The 19,445-nt window shown below is 36.2% G+C and overlaps 1 protein-coding gene and 1 long non-coding RNA gene across 3 annotated transcripts in view; one reads left to right on the top strand and one right to left on the bottom strand.

Annotated features, from left to right (window-relative positions):
* The window catches only part of LOC309634829, a 346,981-nt gene that overhangs the window by 44,905 nt on the left and 282,631 nt on the right, over window positions 1-19,445 (top strand). The window lies entirely within an intron of this gene.
* FBXL4 (F-box and leucine rich repeat protein 4) overlaps window positions 11,001-19,445 on the bottom strand; it is a 70,410-nt gene continuing 61,965 nt past the window's right edge. For both annotated transcript variants that reach the window (XM_082405235.1, XM_082405236.1), the window contains exons 8-9: window positions 16,161-16,473; window positions 11,001-11,550 (exon numbers count right to left, since the gene is read on the bottom strand). In XM_082405235.1, coding sequence (XP_082261361.1) covers window positions 11,387-11,550; window positions 16,161-16,473 — 477 coding nt within the window. In that variant the 3' untranslated portion in view covers window positions 11,001-11,386. The remainder of the gene's footprint in view (window positions 11,551-16,160; window positions 16,474-19,445) is intronic.

Below are 19,445 nucleotides of genomic sequence, written 5' to 3'. Positions count from 1 at the left end.
TGTCTAGCGACTGGGCTTGGTCACATGACTTGCTCTGTCCAACAGAATGTGAACAGACTTGATGAGCAGTATATCCACTGAGACGCTTTTATTTTTTATTTTTATTTTTAACTTTTTATTTTATGTTGAAGTATAGCCAATTAACAATGTGATAGTTTCAGGTGCACAGCAAAGGCACTCAGGCATACATATACGTGTATCCATTCTCTCCCAGACTCCCGTCCCATCCAGGCTGCCACATCACACTGAGCAGAGTTCCCCGTAACCAACAAGGACCTACTATAGAGCACTTAAGACACTTTTAGATGCATTTCCCGTTGCTGTCAGTTCTCCCGTATCCGCGCCCTCTGCCACCACAGGGCGTACTCCAGGTAAGGCCTTCTCTGTCAGCCTGGGTCCTGGTGGGGCACACCTGAACCTGAACCACATTTTGAAGGACAGCCACAGCCAACAGCCCACAGAGGCCAACTTGCCACGTGACTAAGAAATAAACGTTATTGAAAGCCACTGACATTTTTGAGGTTGTTATTCACTGCAACCTGATAAAGCTAGCACACAAATGCTTCCATATCCAGGACAAAAATCTGGTACCTGAGGCAGAAAAATATCAAAAGTAAAAATTTTGAGGGTCCCAAGCCAAGAGTCTTTGTTATAACAAAACCATGTAAATATCTTATCAATGTGCCTGCATATACGTTAGTGATGTTTTTTATGTAGTTTAGAGGTTGATATATGATAGGTGCATATTTGAGTTATGGTCATTTGTGTCTGGAAAATAGGTGTAATGAATCTACATGACAATTTCATAATGTAAAATTGCACCAACATGCGGAAAGGAAATGTCACAATTTATCTGGGGATATAATTTTCAGTCCATGGAAATATAGGGAAATGGTTTTTAAAATTATAATCCCACAAACACACAATGCTCTCTATCAACGTACATGACCAGTGTCAGTTTTACATTAGCAAAAACAACTGGCTTCTCCTTGTGAGTTTTTTCAAAGTTTTTCTTCTTAATATTTTTAATTCTCCTACTGATTACTGAATATTAGTTTAGAAAAAATGCTTTTGAATTTTATTCTTTCAACGTATTCGATGGCAAGGAAGAATTTCATAGATTTTGGAGGACCACTTGATTACACCTCTGGAGGAAAACTAGCAATAGCTTATTATGTCTATTTCTCAGAAATTATGAGATCAACGTTTAATAACGTCACCTGGCAGTGGTGAACTAGAGCCAGTTCATAACAACTCAAAAGAGCAAAGTGTGCATCTCATCCCAACTCGCCTTGAGGGACTTCACATTGATAGCTTGAAATCAGTCACAGTGGGAGAATTTATAAGACAAAAATTGGAAAGCACTACAAATCAGGGGTTTTCCCCCTCTGCCAGAGAGCTGGTTTTTAAACACATCAGTGTACCACTGGGCTTAAAAATTCACCTTCTTTAACATTTGGTATTTTAACGTTCAAAATATTAAAAAATAGATGGCCTAATTTGATTTATGAGGGAGAATGTAAGGCTACAGTTACAACGGAAGCTAGTGGCTTGTTACAGAGGTTCAGAAGGACAGAAGGCACTGAGGCATGAGACTAGATTATGCGCCTGTGCCACTCAGACTCGAGACTGGTAAAACTGATGCACCCAGCTTAAGAAATGAGACCCTTGATTTTGGCAAGGAGTGCCCATAGATGGGAAATCAGAAGATATTTTAAAAGACAGAAGCTGAACAGTCATCTAATAGTCTAACAGTGTTTCTGTTTTCTGGGTAGATACACATGGTCAGACACTGCTGACAAACAGTAAGGATAAAGTATGCTAAAAACACACATTTAAAGGTCTTTCAACTTTACAAATCCTTCTGATTATAAAAATGTATAAATATTTATTTTAGGTTTTACTGGGTGCAATTATTTTTAAGACTTTTAAACAAGTTAGCAGGGCTTCAACACTATCAGTTCTTTACTTGGGGTATCTGTCAGCAAAAACATCTCAAGTAAGAAGAATGGTATGCCAGAATGTGTGTTAGTATTAACAGTTCTCTAGCTTGTGTTGTTGTAATCTTAGCAACAATTCATAAATATTCTATAGAACATATTGCTGAAATATAACTTCCCACTTAGAAAAAAGTTTAACAAAATAAACACATATTTTTCTGTGAGACAAATAAATACATGTATATATATGTAACTAACATCTAATAGAGTTCATATAAAAGTATCTATTAGGGAAGAAACAATTCTCATAATAAATTACATTCCTTTAATAAAAGACTTTAACAACAGATGATAGTAGTGAATTGTTGGTACTATACCTTTAAAAAAATATATTACATATTAAATATTTTTAAAATAGTCACTGATCAGAAGTTAATCTAAAATTTCTACTTTTTTCTATTACTCCACAATTGATGATTAGAATTGTTTATGGGCTGGCACAAATATTAAATAAAGCAACTTGACAGTGAAATTCTACTGCCATTCAGTGTTATTAATACTGAATTAAATATTAAAAATATTAAAAATAATCAGATGGTACAGCAGTTCCTTTAGGCATTTCCAATGACTAGACCATGATTCATATTTCACAGGATTTTAGGAAACCAATAGTAAACACATATTCTAAAAATCTAATATAGGAATAAAAATTGAGTTAGAAATTATGGGCCAAAATATAAAGTAATCATGCTCAGAAATATTTTTTTAAAATTCATACCATCAAAGTATTTAGTCAACTTCCTAATCTTCTTAAATAAAAATTAAAAATATTTTTATTAGAAACAAATCATAATGTATAATCTTTAGCAAATATATTAAAAATTATTGTAGTGAATACTTTTGATAATACAGCATATAATGCTGTTTAGCAGCATTTTCCAAACTGTGCTCTGAGAAACTAAAGTTTCCAAGAAATCTTTACAGGTATTCTGCAGAAAATTGGCAAACACTACAAATCTTCACTTTATCCCACCCTCACAGTGTCCATTAGATATTAAAGGTTCTGAAGTTCAGTAGTAAAGAAACCTAACTTTGTTGAATCCATTGTATCCTATGCTTATTCACCATAAAATTTTCTTTGCATATAACCATTTTTGAAAATTGCTCTGTGGTTGTTTATATACATTCTGTAACCCCCGCCGCATCTTTGCCTAGCACACAGATGTCAGTACATTTTTGTTGTCAGTATATACTGCTGACTAAATGAATAGATGAATGTGTTTCATCTTGTGTCATTTATTCCATTCTAGCTCACTAAAAGTAGTTTGGGTGTGACGAAGAACTGTGGAACAACTTAGGAGCTTATTGGTAATGAAGGAATTGGCTTCTACAAAAAGCAAATAAGGTACATGACACCTTATAAATAAAAGTAGGAAAACACTGTATCAAACTTCGTTTTATTTTATTTTGTTATTATTACTATTTTGGCCGTACTGCATGGCTGGTGGGACCTTACTTAGTTCCCTGACCGGGGCCCTCAGCGGTGAAAGTGTGGAGTCCTAACCACTGGACCTCCAGGGAATTCCCTGGTTTGTTTTAAATAACAAACTAAACAAACTTTAAGTAAATAAATCTTATTTGGGGTAACTACTGAGACAGTATAAAGGAAAAGTAAATAACAGTGTGAATGCAGTTTACAGTTTAATTGCAGATGCATGTAATTTTAGAGTTTACAACGCACCCGAGCTGATGTCATTTCATAGCATGAGGATGGATTTTTAGTGTTCAGCACATAGATGATGATAGCTTATCTTCCAGGCTTATTTTCGTCTAATAATTTCGTAGAGGCTGTGACACAAACCTATTTACCCAAACCTTCCATGATATTCAGCAGTGTCCTGAAATGATCCGTTTTGAAAGTGAACTAATGAGATACTCAAGCTTATCTTATTATTCTAAAGTACAGGATAATATGAACAATGAAAATCATTAGACACTGAACAGCATTTTTATACAAATAAAATTTAAAACATCTCAGTCAGTTGTCTGCACAGATTCTCATTTGTAACGGAGCTGTTTTATCTTTGGCATAATTTACTCAATTTATCTGATCATATGACTGCTTTGCTTTAAAATTTTTCCTTAAAAATTTTATAGCTAAGACTGCACTAATTTACTTTACCAAATACATTGATAAAAAATCTTCCTTCCTCTGAAAAATGTCGATTTTGACATAATAGCCTTTTTCCTTTCAAAATCGAATAAACAATTAATGGTATTCATATGCACAAAAATTTAAGCCAAAAATTCAGACTCATAGGCAAAAACATTAAATACACTCCGCTCTGCCAAAGGAAAAATCTTGGCCTCTATCCACATTTATAAAGCAATATATAAAATATATATAATAAATCATCTCTGATTAATTTATCTCTTCCCTTTTGACTTGTAGCTATAGCTGCCAATCATCACCTCATTTGCTTATTGACATTAATGTACTGCTAAAGAGCTCGGCTGCAAGTATAAAACCATAGCTGCAAGAAGTAGTGTTTTGGCAATAGCTAACATTTTGTTAAGGGTCATTGACAAAATTTTTGGAGTGGCTAAAAAAAGTTCTGAAGTAGCAATATTAAATGTGCAAAATGGGGGGAAACTAACATGCAACACCAATAAATGTGTGATAAGTGGCTTTGAAAATGAAAATTACTCTGTTAGTAATAGGCATCCTTTTATACCTTAAAGTAAAAAATGAAAAGCCCAACATTCATTAATAATATATCTGGTAACCAAATGTAATTTTTATTGACTCTCCTTGGTTAGTATTATTACACTTGCAAATATGAGTTTTCAGTCTCTAATTCCTAGGAAACACCAAAAAATAGAAATATTTCTGAAAAGAATTGTTTTTCTTTGCTACATGTTGGTTCAAAATTAATCACTCCGAAGGAGAGGAACAACACTAACTGTCTAAACGTTTTGCTACATGTTGTCTATTTTTAGGGTCTTATTTCAGAGCCATTTAAATTGAGAGGATCCTTTAATTATGCTCCCAGAGTCAGGAACATACCTTTTATCTATTACAAGCCACTGGGAAGATAATTTGTCTTACCAAAATTCTAATTATAAAAAAATTTAAAAGTCAGTTGACAATGCTAGTAACAATGGGTCATCTGGCTTCAAATTTTAATGGATAGTCTATATATTCTCTCTCATTAAGGGAACCCTTGTACACTGTTGGTAGAAGTATAAATTGGTATGGCCTTTATGAAAAACAGTATGGAAGTTCCTCAAAAAATTAAAAATAGAACTACCATACGATGCAGCAGTCCCATTTCTGGGTATACATCCAAAGGAAATGATACCAGGGTCTCACAGAGTGCACCCCTACATTCCTTTCAGCATTATTCACAGATTCACAATAGCCAAGATGGAAACAACCTAGATGTCTGTCAATAGATGAATGGATGAAGGAAATATGGTGTTTGTGCGTTGGTTGGGGGGGGGGATGTATAAAATGGAATATTGTTCATCCTTAAAAAAAAAGGAAATCCTGCAATTTGCAAACAACATGGATGAACCTGGAGGACATTGTGCTAAGTGAAATAAACCAGACAGAAAGAAAAATACTACATGATGCCTGTCCAAACACCTAGGGCTTGTCTCTCATTGGTTCCCCCCCCCCTTCCCCTTCATCCTCCGGACAAATTGCAAACTGTTCGAAACAGGATGTTGAAGGTGCGGATTCCCCAAGTGGGGAGATTGTTAGGAAAGAGGCCGGTGGGGAGAACCTGAGCACCAGGAGATGAGGAGATGAGGGGCCTTTTCCAAACTCTTCCCGATCAGACAATGTACCATCCTCTTTGTGTCCCATGCATGTTTCAGCTGTAGGAAGGGTCCCCTGCACCTGGAGTTCTGGGACCCATGCAATCGCGGGCCAGGAAGTATTATTCTAAAGGGGCTGCATTTGCTGACCCATCCTCACCAATTCTCTCAGCCCCACGAGCGTCCAGCCTTAGGTCTCATGCAGCTGTGGGTCTTGTGCGGTCAGTCCACGTTGCATTACAGCCCCTGAACGTATTTTGTAAGTATTTCTCGCTCTCTCACTGTCTTTGTATTTCTTTTTTATAATTTACTTTATAATGGGGTATAGCTGATCTTCAATGCTGTGTTTCTTGCTGCCGTACATTCACTTGATTCACTTCCAGAGAGACATCAATAAATTTTTTTTCAGATTAAAAAAAAGAAAAATACTACATGATTTCACTTATATGTGGAATCTAAAATAGTCAAATTCATAGAAGCAGAGAGTATAATGGTGGTTACCAGGGACTTGGGAGGGAGAAATGGGGAGAGGCTGGTCAAAAGGTACCCAGTTTCAGTTATGCGTGATGAATAAGTTCTGGTGATCTATTGTACAACAATGTGACTAGAGTTAACAATACTTTTTACTTGAAATGTGCTAAGAGGGTAGATCTTAATGTCACCACCCAAAAAAAGTGTTAACTATCTGAATAGACAGATAGGTTAATTAGTTTGGATGTGATTTTTTTCCACAATGTATATGTATATCGAATTATCAATTGAATAATTGTATACCTTAAATATATATAATTCTAAATTGTCAAATATACCTCAATAAAAAAGAAAAAAATCCAAAATTCTTGTTATGGTAAAAAAAGTTTTGTTTTCTCTGAGTCAGTAAAATACTGTCCCTAATTTTAAAATCTAAATGGTAAAATGAGAAAGATTATAAGCTGAGGACAGGTTTGAATGTGGTTTATAAAATTAGGAATGGGCAAACCTGGGTTAACTAACTGATCTGAGAATCTCCTCAGAGGTCGCACATTCGGACCACAAGCCAAATCCAGACTGCAACTTAAAAATGGTTTTTACATTTTCTAACGGCTAATAATAAATGAATCAAAAGACTATTTTGTGACACATGAAAATCACATGAAATTCAACTTTCAGTGTGCAGAAATAGAGTTTTATGGGAACGTGCCTACACGTACTCACTCATTTGTCTATGGTGCCTTCCACATTACAATGGCAGAGTTGAGCTGTAGCAGCAGAGACCTAGGCAGTGCTCTCATCGTTTTGCACTACTGCTCAGCACGTTACAAATTGTAGTGATAGTTATTACCACCAACATTTTGAATGCCACACATACTGTCATTCCACAATATTTCAAAATTTTTTATTACCCGTGCATACCGATAACGTCGGAACAACAAAAAAGGAGACTTCAAGCGTCATGTGTTTAAGGCACGGAGGAGTATGGATTGTTATCGAATTAGATGGCAAAGCATTGTGTCTAAAATGCAAAGACCCTGTAGCTGCTCTGAAAGAATATTATACACGGTGGAATTACCACACTAAGCGCTCACCACAATATTTTCAATTCATAGGAATGCAGTGGCCAGAAAAGTTAGAAAATTTAAAACAAGTTATCTCATCACAGCAGAATTTCTTTACAAAAATTAAAAAATGAAAATAAAGCTGCAGCCAAAGTAAGTTTCTGAGTGGCTCATTTGTTAGCCAAGCAAGGAAAGCCATTTGCCAATGGTGAGTTAATTAAATTGTTTTTGATTCGTCAGCTAAAGAAATGTGTCCAAAGTAAACTTGCTTAAGACTATTAAATTAGCCTTTTGGCAAGAACAGTTGCTCAAAGAATCGAGAACATTGAGAACAACATCATTAGTCAATAAAAAACCAAGGCAAATGATTCTGAGTTGTTCTCCTTGGCTCTTGATGTGTCAAAAGATGTTACCGATACTGCCTGGTTATTGTGATTTATTTGATGAGTCAATGCCAAGGTTGAAGTGACTGAAGAGTTGGTTTCTATGAGTCGTCTGCATAGGACAATTATGGACAAGAATATTTTCTAAGAAGTTAAGAAAACATGAGTTCAGTATAACCTGAGGTAGAATCTGCTAAGATGTGTTACAACTTGTGGTGGTAAAAATATGTGTGGGGTAAACAAGGGCTTAGTTGGTCAAATTTACGAAGTTTGTGAAAATGCAATGTTTAAAACCTATGGTTATTTACTGTATTATTCATCTGCAGGTACTCTGTGGAATATGTATGATTCAATCTTATGTTACTGAGCTAGCAGTGTCAATGGTGAACTGCATCTTACCGTCATCAGCTGTTATTTTTTCATCAGATATAGAAGCTGAATATCCTGATTTGTCCTCCCACACAACAGTCTGTTGGCTAAGCAGTGGTAGTTTTATTGTGAGTTTCTGAGATCAGAGCTGATATTGAGATTTTTCTGAAACAGAAGAAATGCACTCAACCAGTATTACAGAATACTGAATGGCTTTGTAATTTAGCTTCTGTTGCAGTCTTGATAATGTTTTGTAATGAATGCAACCAAAAACTGAAACAGTGCACAACGGTGAGAATAGCTACTCCCACTGTAGGTGGGAGTCACTGGGATTCAGGGAAAAGCTTCCGACTCAAGGAGAGCTGTAGGGCGGTGCTTCTCAAAGGGTGGCCCTCAGACCAGCAGCATGAGCATCACCTGACTACCATGAGAAATGCAAATTCTACTGAATCAGAAGCTCTGGAGGTGAAGCCAGCAAAACAGTGCTTAGATGTGAAACAGACTACAGTAAAGTAATTTTGATGACAACTAACACTGTTTGAATCATGAAGTCAGGTCAAGCTGCTTTATATACTTCCTGTGCTATCAAAGGTAAGATAAGCAGCAGGAGCTCTATTCTCACATGAATTGACAGCAGATATACTTTCTGAGCTCAAAGGATATGTCCAGCAGCGTTTTCTGGACCTCAGTGCAAGTGTAAAGGAAACACCCATTTGTCAAAATCCATTCAATTATGCAATTGAGGAGCTTCCACCTAACCTTCAATCAGGAAGTGAGTCGGGAAGTGAGTAATCTGCAATGTAATAACATTCTAAAAGAAAAATATCAAGAGAAGAAAGAACCTAATGGAATTCTTTCAATGCCTTCCAAGTGATAAATATGCTCCATGAAAATCATTTTCTCGTGGATTAATGTAAGTATTTGGCAATACTTATCTGTATGAAAGATATTTTCAAAAACAAAATATGTAAAATCTTACTATAGATCAACGTTAACAGAAGAATACATACAATCAATTTTGATGACAGGAAATATTAACATTAAATCCCAATTAAGTGAAATGTTATCCTCCCCCAAAGTATTTCTTTCTTCTTCTTAGTAGAACTGTAATACAAAAAACTGTTCTCAATTATTCTTATGTTTTGAATTCTGTCAATAAAAATTTTGTGGAAATTCATTTTCTCTTTAGTTACGTAAGTACTTACATAATAATCTCCATTTTGCCTCTTAGCCCACAAAGCCTAAAATATTTACTATCTGGCCCTCTACAGAAAATTTTTGCTGACCTCTGCTCTAGAACCAGATACTACCTGGACATTTTTAAAAGCGTGGATTGAATGCACTGTCTCTAAAGCTGGATGGCTTGAGTCTGTATGCTGCTGGCTCTGCCACTAGCAGCCATGGGATCATGAGTAAGTTCTTCAATCTTTCTCTGCCTCATCTGTAAATGGGAGTAAGCAATGGTATCTATTTTACAGGGTTGTTAAGAGGACTAAGTGAGTTAGTAAATGCAAAACACAGGAAAGGGTGCCCGGCACAAAGTAAGCATTAACTCAGTGGCAGCTGTTAGCTTAAGATAAAAGCACTGCTTCACCCAGTTGGTAGTCCAATTATAAATCTCATCCTCCTAAAAGGTCCACTGAATAAAACATTTAAGATGTTTACATACATTCCTGGGTGAAAAGGAAATCCAAATGCGTGAAGCTAATAACAGAGGATAACCAAGCCATTTTCCAACTGCCCTTTGCTTCTGCCATCAAATAGAAGACATTGTGGGGCACACCAACAAGACAGCAGCTCTCATACAATGGTTTCTTACGTGGAGGAGATTGGATTACTATTTTAATATTTTAAATGTCACATATTACATTCTTTATATTCTATAAAAGAATAAACACAGTGCTACTAGTAATTTATAACATTTATAATTTTAAAATTTGACATATGGCTTAATTCAATAATATATTCTTATTCATTCAGTAACTATTTACTGAATGTCTACTATTTTCTGTATGTATAAATCCACTAGCTTTACTTTGGTGGTAAAATGCTTTCATATAAGTACTATTGAGAGTATCCTCAAAACTTTCCTAGAGATATATATTAACTGTGCTAATTTTTAAACTAAATATGCTTTTTCTTAAATGACTACATCTTATAGCAAGAAATTCTAGAATAGTGCTGTCCAATATGATAACCACTAGCTTCAGGTAACTACCGAATACTTGAAATGTGGCTAGTACAACTGAGGGATGGAATTTTTAATTAAATTTAAGTTAACTAAAATTAAATAAAATAACCACATGTGGCTAGTGGCTGCTGTATTGGACAGCAGAGTTCTATGGGATCACTCTAGGATGTGTGGATATTGGAAATAAACATTTCGCCCTGTGCAGGAAAATAAATTTTGTTACACTATATATTTAGTATTAGTTTGCTATTCGAAACAGCCCTGCTTTTTCATTCCACAAAATATTTTCTGTCTACTTTCTTAGCAGCAGAACTAAATCAATTTACTATTTAACAAAACAATGTTTGTTTGTTTTCTCCACTGTTCCTGATTTCTAATTATTTAAGGTGCTGGGGCACAGGAAAAAAAATAAAATAAAATCCACATATAATTCAGAAGTCTTAAACCTTTCCCTCTGGCAAATTTTTAAGGTATCTGCTGAACAGTTGGAAAACTATTTCGTTTAATAGTTTACCTCTTGTTCTTGATTATGCCCATATTTTACTACTGATATTATCCAGTAGTAAAATAGATAAATATATCAGAAGAAAATTGGAAAAACCGAAAACTTTCAAGTTGAAGAATTAGTATATCAACGTAAAAAATAATCTTAACAGATAAAAAGTAAGATTCTTTCTCCAACCAACTCTGACAATTTTGTACATACCAAACGAAATACTGGCCAGGTCATAAGGCTTATTATTAATAAGGCATCTTTACATGGCGGTGTGAAAAATTCACTTTATTTTTGCATAAATATCATGATACTTTATTGTTCAAAGTGCTCCTTTCAAAATAAGTTAAAATGTTTCCATATTACTCTTTTATTAAACATGTAGTTATTGACTAAAGCATAATATCACTGATTAACATAAGACAAAAATAATATGAGCCACTCATATATTCTTAAAAGAAAGTGCTTACAATATTCTATGAAAACACTTGTTTACATCACTGATTTAATGATTTAATGGACAGTTCCATATTTTTCTTTAAAATCCACAAATGTCTTAAGATATTCCCACCATTATAAAAACTAAACAAAACCAACCCCAAAACAAAACCCTACAAAAAGCACATTAATTTTATTATAAGACATATATGAAGTCACTGAGTAAAGCTCTTCTTTATAAACACTTTTGGAAAGCTCACATTGAGTTCTAGCACAGCTCTATTATCAATCTGTGAACAGAAGGACACATCAAGTAAGGAAAGATCTTTACAAGATTCCAGGAGTTTTCTTAAGGATGCTGGACTTACCATTCTTGTTCCTGTTTAAAAAAAACCAAACAAAATATTATATAACATTTATATAATATCCTGATAAAAAGTCCCTTTTTATTATTTACAATACACTTAAAATGGACTTTTACAAATTAAAAACATTTCTTAAAACAAGACTTCATATTGAAATAGTCCTGTTAAAAAAAAATAAAATTTCCCAGCCAAATTGGTATCTAGGACCTGAATTTTGTCAATCTCTACCCATTCTATCTTCAGTCCTACCTCCTACCCTTTCCAATCAGCTCCTCCAGACTTTCCTATTTCTGTTCACCCCAGTTCAAAACTGTTTGCACATCTCATTTTCCTGAACCCATGGGTCAAATCAGGCAGCAATACTTAATGATTCAACCTCTAATTCCATGCAGTGCAATTACTGAGCGACTACCCTGTAGAAACTTCTGTTTCAGGCACTGGAGATACAAAGATGAGTAAGACACGTGTCTGCCTTAAAGAACTCATCGACTAGAGTTGAAAGCAAATAACTACAACACAATTCGATAAGTTTTACAGTAAGTGGTAGGTATAAAATGGCATTACTGGAAGACAAATGATGGATGATGAGTACTATTTAGCCCATGTTAAATCTGAAGTGATTATGGGATATTCAGATGAGTTATAAATCATATAAATTATGTAAAGCACCTGATGCATGGCAGGCACTCAATAAGTACCAAATATCACTAGGCTCTAAGATGTCATCTGTTGTAACTATAGCTTTTCTAGGGAGAAAAAAAATCATCACAATCATATTACATATACATACCTGGGATGGGGATTAAAGGTTCTGAAACACTAGTCTATGCCTTTTTCTCTGAGAAATCCTTTCTCCGCGCCTTCCCGCCATGAGAAGGAAGAAGTAACTATACTTCTACCAGAAGCTGTAACTATACTGCTACCCTGGCTGCGAATGGCCCCATGATAAACCAATGCAGATTCTCCTGGGAATTTAGAATTGGGATTCAGTAAAGCCTCCAGTGCCCATTTGATCTCTTGAACTAAAGACATGGAAAACTGGGTCAGGGCTGCTATATTTAGCCATGTGTACCCAGAGGAACAGAGATGGCCAGCATGACAAGAAAAGAACAAAGCAAAACCAAGGGGAGAAGCAGACACAAACGTCTCTGTAAGTGTACAGCGGCAGAGGGAGTGGGTTAGGGACAGGGGCCTGAGTATGCAGGATAGGAGAAGGAACGAAAATGAGAAAAAGCTTCCTCGCCTTTTGATGGTTTTCCAGTCTCTCCTGAGGTCTGACCATACCCAGCTTCTACCCATGGGATCTGAGATGGACACCTGTATCTTCATAATAATCGTCTTTTTCGTATGCTTAAGTTATCTTGAGGGGGTTTCTGTTATATAAGATCAGAGAACCTCACCTAAGCCATTTGGCTCTGTGGAGCTTTTCACCTAGGGCTGTGACTTTTTTCTATTTGCCAGTCTTGGTCATTAGAATCTGAGTTTCCTGATAAATTAGGAGTTCCTAAAGCCTAAGAGAATGCCAGGGAAGGAAGTCAGAGATTGAACATTTAACTGGGCTAGGGTCACCTGTCCTATGTTTCCAGGGTACTGTGTGCTGTTGTTTTGTTATCCACTTAGGACACAATTCTGTTTTCAGTCAGCTTGCTCCTTCAGGGTACTGAATATCTCCAGTGTTTAAAATAATGCCAAACACAGTATATGCTCAATAAGTGTGTAATGAATGAAAAAATGAAGGAATGGTGGTTAACTGCCCAACGCCATCACCCTGGTGTAGACCCTCGTGAGATGGATTATTGAAGCTAATCTCTTTGATTTTGATTTCTTCCTTCTCCAATTCACCTACTACTCATTTCCAGATAAGTATTCCTAAAACACAGCTCTAAATACATCACTCATAACCTTAATTAAAACCCAGTAAAAGCTCTTGTTTAATTTTGTGCATACGCCTCATCCTGGTGTTCAAAACTCTCCATGACACCCTCCATTATACCAACATTCTCGATCAAATTAGACTGCCTATTCTCTAAAGATATTCTGTACTTTTAACTCCTTTGCTTTTGCTTCATGCTATTCATTCTGCCTAAAATGCCCTTCTCCCCCAATTTCCTGCTCACTTTTTAAGGATACCTTTCAAATATCTATTAGCCTTTTAAATTAGGCTTTTCCTTATTTCTCTGATCATATATATACTCTCTTTTCTTTGAGCCCCATCAAAGTGGACTTGCTTCTGGCTTGCACTACAGTTATATATATGCTTGTTTTATTCTTTCTTGCTAGGTTTTCAACTCCTGAAGACAGGGACTGTGTCTTATTCAGCTTTGTACTGATCGATAAGTACGTTAAGTATGACGAAGATATGCCACTTAACATTCATATGTGCTAATCACAAAATGACAAAATAATGAATATCAGCATGGTTTAACTAAGAATCCTTTTTTTCAAAAAAAAAATAAGGATTCTAACACTAAACGATGAAAGGAAACCAAAAAACAACAATAAAAGTAAAGAAAATATACCACAGTGGTTAGAAGCATAGACTCTGGTTCAAGTCCAGATTCCTTACTAGTTATGAGCCCTGGGCAAATCACTTAACCTATTTCCACCCGTTTCCTCCTCTGTGGCTAATAATAATATCTACCTCATAAGGTTGTTGTGATGATTAAATCAGTTAATATATGCTCAGAACAGTATAAAGCACATAGTCATGTTGTTGTTAACAATATTAATTATTGACTACTAGTGATATTACTTTTTACTGTGCTCTTTATATTTGAAATAAGATGTTCCAATATATTCGCATGACGGTCATCTTGCATCGGTAATTAGATTTGACATAATAAATAATGATACTGCCTTGTTCTTATGCTCATGAAAGTCACAAATGTCTTCAAAAAGAAGTCATTATACTCCGTACCTCCTTTTCTTTTATGTCTCTGTCAAGTAATTCATACATTTACAGACCAAACTTAGGCCACCTGACAACTGAACCCACTGTTCATCACAACGGTGCTTTTGTTTTGGGATCAGTGTTACCGACTTCTTTGGTAGCATCTCTTTCAGCTACTGGCTACTCTCCATCTCTAGTGTATGTTTTTTGGGTTTATTTGAGGGTTTTTTGGAGGGAGAATTGTAAACTAGATTTTAAACAACAATGACACCATCCTCTGAAGTGAAGCCTGACGCAATTAGTGATCATTTTAAAAGGCCCTTGACTGCCTTTCCTCATTGCCCCTGTGAAGTCATGACTTTTTCTTGAACGTTTCAAAATAATTACCTTATTTTAAAAAGTCTAGGCTAATTCAAGGGGGAAGGTAGATAGGCAGGCAAAGAAACAAGCAAGGTAAGTGGTGTGGTGTTTTGAAAAGACAGTACTGACTGTGGAGACAAAACCCTTGTACGTGAACCCTTGCTCTGCCACATATTAACTGCTGGCTCCAGTATCCTCATCTATGAAAAGACAATAATACCCAGCTTCCTGAGCTATGAAGATTAAGGAGAATATAACACAGATGAAGTATCTAGCCTAAAGTGTGCATATAATAGGCAAGAATTTCTCCCTAAGGTTTTTTTTTTAGCCAACTGTTTTTATTGATTTTTTAAAATTTTATTTATTTTTATTGAAGTACAGTTGATTTACAATATTGTGTTAGTTTCAGGTGTATGGCACAGTGATTCAGTAATTTTTGCAGATTATATTCCATTATAGGTTATTATAAGATACTTGATATAATTCCAGTGTATATATCCTTGTTGCTTATCAATTTTATATACAGTAGTTTGTATCTGTTAATCCCATATGCTTAATTTTCCCTTCCTAAATTTTTAAGCAAGAATTTCTGCCTACAAGGAACTTGAATAAGTAACATGCAACTACATAAGCAACATCTACAAATGTACCATAAGCCTGGGCTGTGGAGAGATTTTAACTGAAACTACAAACATAAGTGTTGAATATCTTCAGGTTTCCCTTTGGTTGAATGTTGAATAAACAGGAAAGGATATAATTAGCACTTCAAGGACTAATCTATTAGTATTAATAGATTACTAGAAACACAGTGCAAGTGCTATTTGGGTTCACCACTGTGTGGGCAATTATAACAGTGGCATTGCTAGCACTTCTGGCCAATGTCAGAAGTAACAAAATATCACAGGGTTTCTGGCTGTAAATTGCAAAAAAGACACAAGGAATCCCAGCACTGGGAAGGATTTTCAATAGCTCTGCCTTAGGGTAGAACTATTCCTAAAAACTAGAATCATCAGGGATGGAAATTTCACAATATTCCTTAATCAAGAATTTAACATCAAGAAGCCATATGTGTGTGTGTGTGCCTTGAATTCATTATACAAACGGATTAATTTCTTATCTGTCAATAATAATGGAGAACACAGCTCACACAAATTCTCACTCTTCTTCCTAGACCAAGAATTATGGTTATTTAGAGCTCTCTGATAGGTTCAACTATAAAATTCTGTTACTACCCTCACTCTTTTACTTAAATACAGTTATAATTATCAGGACAACATTTTTATTGTATCCAAGAATTTTTTTTCTCCCTATAAAAAGTCTGAGGTCAGTTTTTATGTCAAGGCTTTAAAAGAAATTTACAGATTGTATCCTTACCTAATATGTCCAGCTGGCGTAATCTGGTACAATTACATGCTAGTTCTTCAATGTCTGTGTCACACACAGACCTGTTAGCTGTTAGAAAGAGTTTCTGCAAGTTTGGAAGCTGGCGTGCCAGTTTGGCAAAGCAGCCGGTGCTGCTCTGCAGAGTAGGACACCAGCCGAGGTCAAGTTCCTCCAGAAGCGGACACCCAGAAGCCAGCTCTGCTATCCCGTTCTCAGTAATGTTCTTACATCGCCACAGATCCAGAGTCCGGAGTTGTTTACACTTGGCTCCTATCATGCTAGCTATCACGTCATAGTCTTCAATCTGGAAACCAAATAATTTCAATCTTTCCCACATTATGCTCAGAAATACAAAACTGTTTTGAGCATGTTAGAGCATTCTTAATCATCTCCTGTTGTTTGCTTCTGTGCAAACATACCCACATCGTCGTTAACACAGATCTGCCCACTCATCTCACAGATCTGCCACGGTTTCGTTAAACAGCGAGAGTAATCACTTACTTAAAAATCCATTTAACAGAATTCCAGACAGAGGACGTTCATGAATTAAATCCCAAAGCAGTCTGAAATCCTCAGTCCCTCTTAAAGAATCTGAGGATTATGTATTGTCCTTGTATGCCTCCCATTTTGACCGTGCTGTTGCTACTTTGATATATGTAAGATCTCCCTGATAAAGGTATGCACTTTGCTAGGCTCTAAAATAGTAAGTGAATATGCTGATGGTACTAATAAGGATACTAGCTTTGGGTTAAATGAGGCATTTGGGGACTGAAAATGCAACCTGAAAAATAATTTAGATTGTGATAAGTTAGCTGCTGTCAGTTATTGGAGGTGTCCAATGATTTACCTCATGATCGTGGCATAAGCTTCCACTAGTCAAGAATTATACATTTCAGTTCATGGGCTTTGAATGTTTTAATAATGTTTCTTTAAACAGATTCTTTTAGGAGTTTCATTTGACTTTGTTATAATCAGGTATCAGCATTATCACCAGAAGTCAAAAGGAAACAAAACAGCAAACATTTCCAATGATTACTTCCTTTTGTTCATTTGTTTATTCATATTTTCATCTACGACGTGCCAGCATCACTCCAGATACTAGGAGCAACAGTGAATCAAAAAAAAAAGACTGTGTTCATATTTCTTGGAAAGACATACAGACAAATAAATGAGCAAAATAAATTCAGAGAGTGATAAGTAAAACAATAAAACAGGGTGACATGAGAGCGATCAGAGTGGCAGAGGTTGAGGGAGGGAGTGGTGGCTGCCGGGATCTCTGGGAATGAGCGTGGCTCATTCAAGAACAGAAATATGATGGGTACATGGCCCAAGGGAAGTGAGAGAGAGGGCAGGCTGTGAAGCCAGAGAGCTACGCAGGGGCCAGGCCATCAGGCCGTGAAGGGCTTTGAATTTTTATTTTAACTATAAGGAGATCAATGGAGGGTTTGAAAAAAATATGATTCACATTAAAACAAAAACCCCTCCGGACTCTAGAGGATGGTCTAAGGTGGGTATGAATGGAGGAGGAAGCCCAGTGAAGAGGCCTGCACTAGCGCAGAGGAGAGATGCCGGGTCTTGGATTAAGGTGAAGCAGTGGCATTGGAGAAGTGGACAGGTTGGGGGGCTATATTTTGAGTCAGAACCAAAGAGCTGATAGATTAGATACAGTGGTGATGATTTCTAAGGTTCTTCAGGAACAATCATGCAGAAGACCACGAGAAATAGATTTGGGTAAATACAACTATCTTCTTATGTGAGTGGACCCGAACAACACAAAACTAGCTTTGATCTTTAGTGCAGCCAATTAGCTTCTTTAGAAAGAAGCAATTTAAAAACTTTCCAAAACCCATGATTCTGATTGCTATTATTTTGATAGTCAAAAATAAAATATCAAATGAATCATCCTGCCTTTTGGTCAGCTGACAGGAAAGAAACTGAAATAAACATGGTATTAAAGTATCAACCAAGAGCTGTATGTGTTACTGTCCTGGTGAACCCAGATCTGCTGTGAAGAACAGTACTTCTGTGACAAGTATGAAATGTTTCAATCACCACGTTAGTAGCAGTATCAGCAGTATTAGCAGTATTTCTGAACTTTGAATGTCAAGTCCTTAAAACTTCATTTTCTGGCGAATAAATATCAATTATAACAATACTGGTAACTACATACTTTAATTTAAAAATAGCCTATTTATCTAAAATAGCATTTCCCATACCATATTACATAATAATAGATGTAACATGAAAAAATGGGTTCATTAGCCAGGTAAAGTTGGCAAACACTGGTTTAAGCAAAGGCAAACTGTTTCTTTATTGTAGGACATACCATTGAAAACTCCAGGGCGAGGATATAGGAGCATCATTTCCTAATTTAGACCCAGAATTCCTATTCCCCCTTCTTTCCCCCTACAATACACAACTTTTTAACTTGAATATCTTTTAGGACTAATGTTCCATAGGTCAGCTTTGGAAAATGCTGACTTCAACTACACCTAATTCCAACTATATTCATACATAATTCCAACTCTAAAGTGTCTGTGATTAGCGGCCTGCTTTTCTAGAGAATGCTGCTCTAGGTTATGGGGAGGTAATTAACAGGCAGAATAAGGTACCTCTGGCCAAAGTCAAAGCAGGGTCCTTACCAATCTAAAGAAGGCAGGCTAACAATAAGCAAAGTCCAAGTGACAGTAACTGGCTGGTGTGTTGTCACAGAAAGTGCCAAGGAGTGTCACTGAGCCCATCCAGAAGAGCCACTAGAAGGACCCAACAGAAGCCCATGAAATGGCTTACTAACGTCAAAAGTTGACCAGAAGGGAAACCTAATGCTGAGTTAGTGGGCTCTCAGATTGTTTCCAGAGACCGGGATGGGCCTGAGCCCATACATGGGGTTTAATAAGGCCTAAAAACTTCTCTGATCTTGCAACCATCCTGCTTATTCAGGTCTTCCTAATAAGTGGATGCAAAACTGGAAGGGTTTAGCATCTCCTGAATCTACTTTGGGTATGGGGGGGCAGGTAAGAAAATAAAGAAGAATGGATCCCTCCACAGTCAGTTATATTGGGAGATGCATTTCCTGTGAGTGTGCATGTGTGCACACATGCGCACAGAGTTCTACTGTCCCTTGAGTGTCAGTCTTATTTATTAACCATGTAATTTAGTTGAAAAACATTTAATTCATCCCATGAACTCTTCCAATGACATATAACTTATAATTTTATATCTGAAAGGACTTTCAAGATTATTTATTCCAACAGTCCCTAGGATTTTGGATTTCAC

This window comes from Balaenoptera borealis (assembly GCF_965194805.1).
Source record: "Balaenoptera borealis genome assembly, chromosome: 9".
NCBI lineage: Eukaryota > Metazoa > Chordata > Mammalia > Artiodactyla > Balaenopteridae > Balaenoptera > Balaenoptera borealis.
Note: the sequence above shows the minus strand (reverse complement) of the source record. Positions and strands in the feature narration are given on the sequence as shown.